Here is an 8,242-nt window from a genome sequence, read left to right as displayed (position 1 = left end):
ATTTTTGGTTTTTGGCTACTGTAGCACTTTTGTTTGTATTTGGCAAAAATTGTCCAATTATGGACTATTTAGGCTTAAAAGATTCGTCTCGCCAATTACGGGCAAACTGTGCAATTAATTATTCTTTTTACCTATATTTAATACTCCATGCATGTGCCGTAAGATTTGATGTGACGGAGAATCTTGAAAAATTTTGGATTTTGGATGGGAACTAAACAGGGCCTTAAAGGCTTTGTTGTTGTTGTTGTACTAGTACTGGTATAAGAAGAGAGGAGAGAAGGAAAAAAATAATCGAGACGTCATACACGACGTCATACACGCAAAGACTCGCAGACAGCTTTGATCCCTCCTCCTCCTTCGTCTCGTCTCTCTTGTCCCTTCTCGTCTCTCGCATCGCCACGACGCGCCACGGCATCAGATTCAGATCAGATATATAATAACCGCCGCCTTGCGACATTGCCCCTCTCCCTCTCCCTCTCTCTGCCCCGTGCCGCGCGGCCTTCGACGCCGTGCCCGTGAGCCAACCAGGCGCGCCTCTCTCTCTCTGCCTCCATCCACCCGGGTCTCCACGCCGCCGCCGCCGCCGCCTCCACCACACCCCACCGCGCATCCGCTGCTCCCTTCCTCTCCCCTGCCCCTCTCGGCGGCCGGCAGGGCGGGCGAGGTCGCAGTCACGAGGTACGCACACCGGCCCCGTTCCTCCTTCCTTCTTCTCTGACTCCGCGTTCGTTCAGCCGGGACGAGTCGGACGGAGGCGACCGACCGGGAGCGGCGCCTCCGATCTGGCGCACGCGCGCGGACAATCGCTGTCGCGTCCGGGGAATTCGTTTCCGAATCAATCTTGCTTGTGTGGATGGATTTATGATGGGGCCGTTGAACGGGGTGGCGCGAATGTGACCGCCGGCCGGGTGGCTTTGGTAATTGTGATCAAAAACGAATCTTTCGTTCCTCCGATCCGACAACTACGACGTGCCCGTAACCGTAGTAGGTCGTAGGCGAGCTTAATTTGGCCCCCGCCCGGTCGCTTTCTTCCTACCCAATTACCAAAGCCAAAGCTAGCCATGGCATCGCCTTGTCCGTTTCCGCGCCGTGTTTATTCGCCGGGACCGCGATTCCATTGCGCTCTGCTCTCTCTGGTCTCTAGTGTAGGTAGTGGTGGCCGTCCTCGCCAGCCAGTCCTACCCCGCTCGTCCGTGAGCGAGCGGCGTGGTTGATGGGTTCCGTCGGTAGGGTCGGGTTGGCTGATTGGGTTCCGTCCTATCATCATCCTGTTCGGCGACCTGTTGGGTAGTAGTCCTAGGCGTCGCGTCAAATGCCACGGCCTCCTGGTGACTGTATGCCACCAGGCAATGATGCTCCTCTGATTCTCTCCACCCGTGGCCGTGGCGCCCGTCCGTCTACAAGTACCACCTGGCCGCGCGGTTGGTTCCAGACGGCAGTCCACTATCCTTTGTTTAGGCCGAGTTGAGTTGGGTTCCAAAATCTTGGGTTGGTTGCAGAATCACCGTCGTCGCTCGACGATCTTGATTCGGTACCGCATCTTCTTTTTTCCATACCGAGCTTGAGGAATCTACTTTTTTTTTTGTGCTTTCGGGATTACAGATGCTTGAGGAATCTACCTTTTTTTTTGTGTGCTTTCGGGATAACAGATATTCGCAGCCGTCTTGATCCTGCGTGTGCCTATCTATCTAGTGATGGTATATGAATCTGTTTTGAGGTTTTACTTGGTTTGGTTTCATTGGTTGGGTTGGATAGAGTGTAATGTAGCTTCGTCAAGGGTATGAATCTGTGTGGATATTCTGTTTCTGTCCATTTTTTTAAATGCCCTTGCTTGAATCTTCTATCCATTTTTTTCATGCACTTAGCTTGAATATTCTACTAGGTTGGTTTGTGCTATTGTGTGTGGACGACTAAATGTTCGTGGGATTTACTAATCAGGGTGACTTGTCTGCACTTAGAGATGATGTCACTTCTGGGAAAGGAAAAGGGAGCCAAAGAAAAAGGGAGGGAAGGGAAAGTTTTTTTTTTCTCTATATTTTTTTCAATTCCCCCTACTTGGAACTTGAGATGTGCTACTGCTGTATGTTTCAATGGACCACAAAAGGGCATGATTGGTTTCCTGGTTCAGCATAGCCTAGTTCGTATTAGTGAACCAGGCCCCAGGTAGCCAGGATATGTACAATAGCAGTTTGATTGGTTGCTTGTTTTCATTTAGCCAGGATATTGAGAGTCAATGCTTGTTTTGAATTTTACAATTTCCACACTAACTGTAGCAGGAATTAAAATGCGTGTAACAAGTTTTCTTATACTATATAGCATTTCAGCGTGCATCTATCATCATCTTTGTAGTCGTGTATTGATTTTTATCTTATTTTCAGATGGAAAGCCATAATCCATCACATTCTCAGATTGCTGAAGTGAAAATGGACATCTCAGCATCAGCTTCTGGAGCAGCAGGGAGCAAATTCTGCAAAGGTGCTGCCTGTGATTTCTCTGATTCCAGTAACTCCTCGAAAGATGCCAAGGAGAGATCCGCGTCCATGAGGAAGCTTATAATTGCAGTGATCCTTTGCATCATATTCATGACGGTGGAAGTGGTTGGGGGCATCAAAGCAAACAGTCTTGCCATCTTAACTGATGCAGCACATCTTCTTTCTGATGTGGCAGCATTTGCCATATCATTATTCTCTCTCTGGGCTGCTGGATGGGAAGCAACACCGCAGCAGTCTTATGGGTTCTTTCGGATTGAGATTCTTGGTGCCTTGGTCTCCATTCAGCTCATATGGCTACTTGCTGGCATACTGGTATATGAGGCTATTGTAAGGCTCATTAATGAGAGTGGCGACGTGCAGGGCTCCCTCATGTTTGCTGTGTCGGCATTTGGATTGTTTGTCAACATTATAATGGCTGTATTGCTAGGCCATGACCACGGGCACGGCCATGGTCACAGCCATGGTCCTTCACATGACCATAGTCATGGTGATTCAGATGATGACCATTCCCACCATGAAGAACAAGAACAGGGCCATGTCCATCACCACGAGCATGGCCATGGAAGTTCTATTACTGTTACAACACATCACCACCACCACTCAGGCACTGGACAACATCATGATGTTGAGGAGCCACTGATTAAGCATGAGGCTGACTGTGAGGGTACCCAATCTGCTACCAAAGCTGCTAAGAAGCCTCGACGCAATATAAATGTACACAGTGCTTATCTTCACGTGCTTGGGGACTCCATCCAGAGCATCGGGGTGATGATCGGTGGGGCTATCATCTGGTACAAGCCTGAGTGGAAGATCATTGATCTTATCTGCACCCTCATCTTCTCGGTGATTGTGCTGTTCACCACAATCAGGATGTTGCGCAACATCCTTGAAGTCCTGATGGAGAGCACACCCCGTGAGATCGACGCCACCAGGCTGGAGAGGGGGCTTTGTGAGATGGAAGGCGTGGTTGCCGTCCATGAGCTGCATATCTGGGCCATCACAGTGGGGAAGGTGCTCCTGGCTTGCCATGTGACAATCGCTAGGGAAGCCGATGCTGATCAGATCCTTGACAAGGTAATCGGGTACATCAAGACGGAGTACAACATCAGCCATGTGACCATTCAAGTTGAGCGTGAATAGGGGATTGTCTTTTGGCTGTCAGGGGGCATAAATGGCGTCACATCTTCACTGGTTATCTTATTCGTGTTGGTTGAAACTAGTTTTTTGCACCTGGGAAGTTCATCAGGGATTCGAGCTTTGATGCTGGGTAGTGTCATCTATTACTAGTCTATTAGGCGGAGGGATTATTTGGGTGGTGGTAGGCGTCAGTCAGTGCATAAACATTGATGAAATTTTCGGTCATGCTGTTGACAGCATTGTGGTTCATCGAACTACATCTGTAGTTTAGTAGGCTGTGTCATCTCCTTTTGTGTAAGGTAACGTTTCTGTGGTATGGAAGATGTGAAGTTCGTGATTGGCCTGTTACTGTTCGTTTCTGTGGTATGGAAGATGTGAAGTTCGTGATTGGCCTGTTACTGTTTGTTCTGAGCATGCTTGGTCGATGCAGTTGAATGGACTTGTGGGAACCGAGACGTGAAGTTCTCTCGGTTGACTCGACTGTATACCTAGTGATGGGTGTCTGCTTCTTTTCTTCTTTTTATTTTATCTGATCTGACAAGCAGATGGTCAATTGTTTTTTCCTTGGTGATGAAATTACTCTATTATTAATTTCCGAAATCTGATGTCGGCAAAGCAGCAAACTCTTGCAGCCCGGGAGCAGGAAGCTGTTACCCGTTTTGAACTTCAAACCAGAAGCGTTGCATACTTTATTAGTTTGTAAAATCTTCTCTTAATGTCTATACTCTAGTTAAAACCCAAGCCTTCTTCTGAATCAATTTTGTTTAGGGTAAAGCGCCCAATGGAAATCTCAAAACTGGCAGACCTGAACCTGAATCTGGTTTCAGAACCTGACTAAACAGTCAAACACCCAACTAGGATGAAGAACTGGAGAATAACTTGGAGCAATGTTGAAGAACAAGGTATCCAATACCCGTGCAGCGTTGTAGGTCTTCAAGTGCTTCAAATGTTTTTGAGCTTGGCTCAGACGGACCGTTTCATTATACAGTTTTGGTTGCTTACATCAAGGTGGCAAGAACACGGAGACGATGCAGTGAAGTCTCAAGCAGAGCTGTTTGCACATTGAAGCCAACCAGGTATCCAATCACTGTGCAGATCTTCAGAGTTTCAGATAACCGACAAAGGCTCAGAACGACAGAACAACTAGCAAGTAATTCACGTTGTCCAAAAAGGAAAGAGAGAGCATAATCTCACCAGGTAATCCGATGAACTGTAAAGAGTTGTCCCACCAAAAGGAAAATTAAAATTCATTCACAATCCTAGAGACTCGCGGCGCCGCAGAATCCCATGGATGCAATTTGCAACCACTACTTGTTCAACTAAAAATATTGCTACCATTACCACCAATGCAGACTTTCTACTAGAAACACCTTCTCATAGTGCCTCATCAGTAGAACTGCTTGGTGAATGTTTTCCCCTCAGTGTGAAACAGGGAAAAAACATGCGAAAGGATCGACAAGTTGATGATAACCTAGTAAATGCCAGATTTACAACTTATATACTATTAAGTTTAGATAGAGATTAACCAATTACATATAGCTAAGGTCATGCGGAAGAATTTGGACACAAAGCTATATGTAACTGTTGGGTTCCTTCACTTGATGCGTCCTAGGTCATGCAAGTTTGTGTATTCACTAAAATTGTTGGGTTCCTTCACTTGATGCGTCCTAGGTCATGCGGAAGAATTTGGACACAAAGCTTGTGTGGTTGTCAGGTCAAACTTGATCTGAAATGTTATTTCAAGAAACATGAACTTGAACTACATGGTTCACTAAAAGGAAATCGAGCCGAATTCAGCATATCCTGAATACAAACACACGTGTCAATCTGCAACGTGAACTGAAAAATAACTCAAAGTAAACAAAAATTTAAACATGAATAATTCATTGTCGCCAAGAGTAATGTAAGATATGCTCCTGGCACGGCGTGGGAAAATATGAAGTTCCTGCTTAGTGCCGTGTTACCCTTTCTTTTGAACTTCGCTACCGGTGATGCTTGCATACAACAACAACAGGCAAGCATCGAGAGTTACAGGGAATTCAGGCTAGTGCAGAATTCTTAAAACACTGCCAAAAGTTTGATTCCAGGTTACAGCAGGATCAGAAAAGAAAATGATAGGTCACACTCGGCTATGTCCACAATAGCCAGTATTGTTGCTTCATCTCACTAGAACACAGAAAAGAACAGCAGAAATCAGGTGCACAGCCCACATAACGTCAGCCAACTTAGGTAGATACATATGGTCGTGTGCTGATACTGTGTATCCATGACTGTATCAGTATAGCACTCATTACAAAATCAAAATGGGCTAAAGTTTCAGCTAGGCAATAGATTAAACATGCTAGATAGATAAAATTTTATCACAATGTCTACATCATATACATATTCATCTTATATTTGACTTCCAACAGCAAGATGGGAAGAACTCGAAGCAATGTAAACCTCACTGCATTGAACTAGTGAACCGAATGGAGCACTTGCACAAATGCAATGCCCAAAATCAGGTCTCCAATGCCCTGGCAGGTCTTCAGCTCACTTATGACGCCCGAGACCGAGATACACAGCTACCACAAATCCATACAGAGGAGAAAACACAATTTCAACATAGAATCCAATGAATCGAGCTGTCACACCACAAATCACACCAAAGAGTTGCCCTCGCCACAATATCAATTAATGAACACCGAAGACTCGTCCACCAAAGAAACCCGCAGATGCGACTTCCAAACATCACGACTTGCCTGCTGCTTGATTCTGAAGCCCTTGCAGCCAAAAACTTGAGTTTGTCATGCACTTGAAATGCCTTTTTCCGATCCTTCACCCGTAGAACCCGAATCAATTACTGCACAAATGACAGAAACAAAGGAAATAAAATTAGTTGGGTCAATGACAGTTTGCCGTGTGCCACAAGTACGAACATGTTCTTAGTAACCCATAAATACACTAACGCATATAATGCAGAGCATTCGTGTGCCAGAAAATCATTCAGAGACAATGGACTTGTACTTCATAGGAAACAAGACCTCTCCTTTCTTGAGCACAGGTATTATTGTCCAAGCATATTACTTACACTCAAGATCATTCATAGCTAAGGGATATAAATTACAGCACAACACATAGGGTTATAACTTATAAGCACTTCACTAGCCATACCTGGAACTGGAATGCAGTAGCATGTGTATGGGTAGACTCTGGACAAGCCCTCAATAATCTTCTTAGCCCTCCCTGAATTGAGTTCGGCCATGTAGACATCGCAATCAAATCCATGTGTGGGCACGGCCAGTAAGATGACATCAGTGCCCTCCGCAAGCCAATTATAACAGGACGTTTTAACCATCTAGGAAGATTAGGTGGTGGAGGCAGGAGGGCATCACTAGGTAGCAGCACCTCCAGCTTGATGACCCTGCCCCGTGCCCATCGTGCAACTCCATTGGGAGCTGTCTCTTGCAACCACAGACATAGGGAGAGGCTTGGTTCCTTCTCCACATTGAAGAATCCCAGCTTACCGTCCACACCCACCATGTACAGCCAAGGCAGATGCGGAGGCCACCGATCAATCACTGACAGACGCTGCGCACCTAGCTGGTACTCAAATGCATACTTCTCGTGAGTGCGGAAGTAGAGTGTGTCACCCACAAGTGTGCTCGTGCATGGACAAGGTCACAAGGCTCAACGGACGCATCAGGGCGCTGAACAGAGGTCAGCCCGCTCCAAACACCAGTCTCCGACGAGTACAGGGAAGCAGACGTGACGAGTCCAGTGTTGGCAACGCAGGTAGTGAAGACGAAGGCAACACGGAAGGGTCCCCCGTGGCAACCGCGGTGGTCGCAGCTTCCCGAGGCAGCGGCGCAGAGCACAGCGGCGTTGAAGGCGAGCTTGTGGCGATTGGGCGGGGGAGAGGGCGGGGGCAAGAGGTGGCGCTCGTCGGTCAGGGGGTCCCAGACGACGAAGTCCAAGGTTAACCCCTCCTCCTCCTCGATGTCCAGGCCTGTTGCTGGGGTGACGAAGAGCGCGCGGCCGTGGCGGCAGTCGACCGGGAGCCAGCCCAGGAGGTCGCGGCCGGCGGGGCGGCCGGAGGCAGGGTTGTCGGGGACGAAGCGGGAGCAGTAAGGAACTCTGTCACTCACAACCCGGACGAAGCCGACGACGGAGGGCGCCGGGTAGAGCGCGCGGTGGCGGCGGCGGAAGGCGGGGTCGGCGAGGATGCGGCGCCAGCTCTTGCAGACGAATGAGGCGCGGAGGAGGCACGCGGGGTCGTCCGGCGGGAGGCGTAGGAAGATCTCGACGATGATGTCGTCCACGAGTCCCGGCGGCATGCCTGCCTCCGGTGCGGAGGCGGCGCCGGCGCCGGCGAGGCGAGGGTTTGGCCTTTGGGGAGGGTCAGTGTGCTGAGCAGAGCTGGATCTAGTTCCGGGTCGGTTCAACCATTTTTACCATTTTTTTTGTGTCTCAAGAAGGGCTTGTTGTACCATCGAAATTTCATATAATTTAGTTTAATTTCACAGAAAAAACGCAGAATCAGGAGTTTTTTCCACGTTCCAAACATGTTCTTGAGCTTAATTTAGTCGCTATGAGAACGGCCGGGCTGATCGAGTGGCCAGTGCAAGCTCAGT

At 48.1% G+C, this 8,242-nt stretch overlaps 2 protein-coding genes across 3 annotated transcripts; one reads left to right on the top strand and one right to left on the bottom strand.

Annotated features, from left to right (window-relative positions):
* The first annotated feature begins 371 nt into the window (after window positions 1-371).
* On the top strand, window positions 372-3,968 carry LOC136511791 (metal tolerance protein 1-like). 2 transcript variants are annotated; one of them, XM_066505813.1, is made up of 2 exons: window positions 372-678; window positions 2,379-3,968. In XM_066505813.1, exon 2 carries the CDS (start codon window positions 2,379-2,381, stop codon window positions 3,630-3,632), a length of 1,254 nt encoding a protein of 417 aa, XP_066361910.1. In that variant the 5' UTR covers window positions 372-678; the 3' UTR covers window positions 3,633-3,968. The 2 variants fall into 2 exon arrangements, with proteins under 2 accessions (XP_066361910.1, XP_066361909.1); XM_066505812.1 differs by lacking the exon at window positions 372-678 and adding an exon at window positions 1,125-1,531.
* Window positions 3,969-5,707: 1,739 nt separating this feature from the next.
* Window positions 5,708-8,036, bottom strand: LOC136513832 (uncharacterized). The gene is given in 3 exon segments (XM_066507806.1): window positions 5,708-6,471; window positions 6,783-7,309; window positions 7,312-8,036. Coding segments are annotated over 3 exon segments (1,164 nt in total). The 5' UTR covers window positions 7,946-8,036; the 3' UTR covers window positions 5,708-6,468.
* Between the last annotated feature and the right edge of the window lie 206 nt (window positions 8,037-8,242).

This window comes from Miscanthus floridulus, chromosome 16, assembly GCF_019320115.1.
Source record: "Miscanthus floridulus cultivar M001 chromosome 16, ASM1932011v1, whole genome shotgun sequence".
Lineage (NCBI taxonomy): Eukaryota > Viridiplantae > Streptophyta > Magnoliopsida > Poales > Poaceae > Miscanthus > Miscanthus floridulus.
Note: the sequence above shows the minus strand (reverse complement) of the source record. Positions and strands in the feature narration are given on the sequence as shown.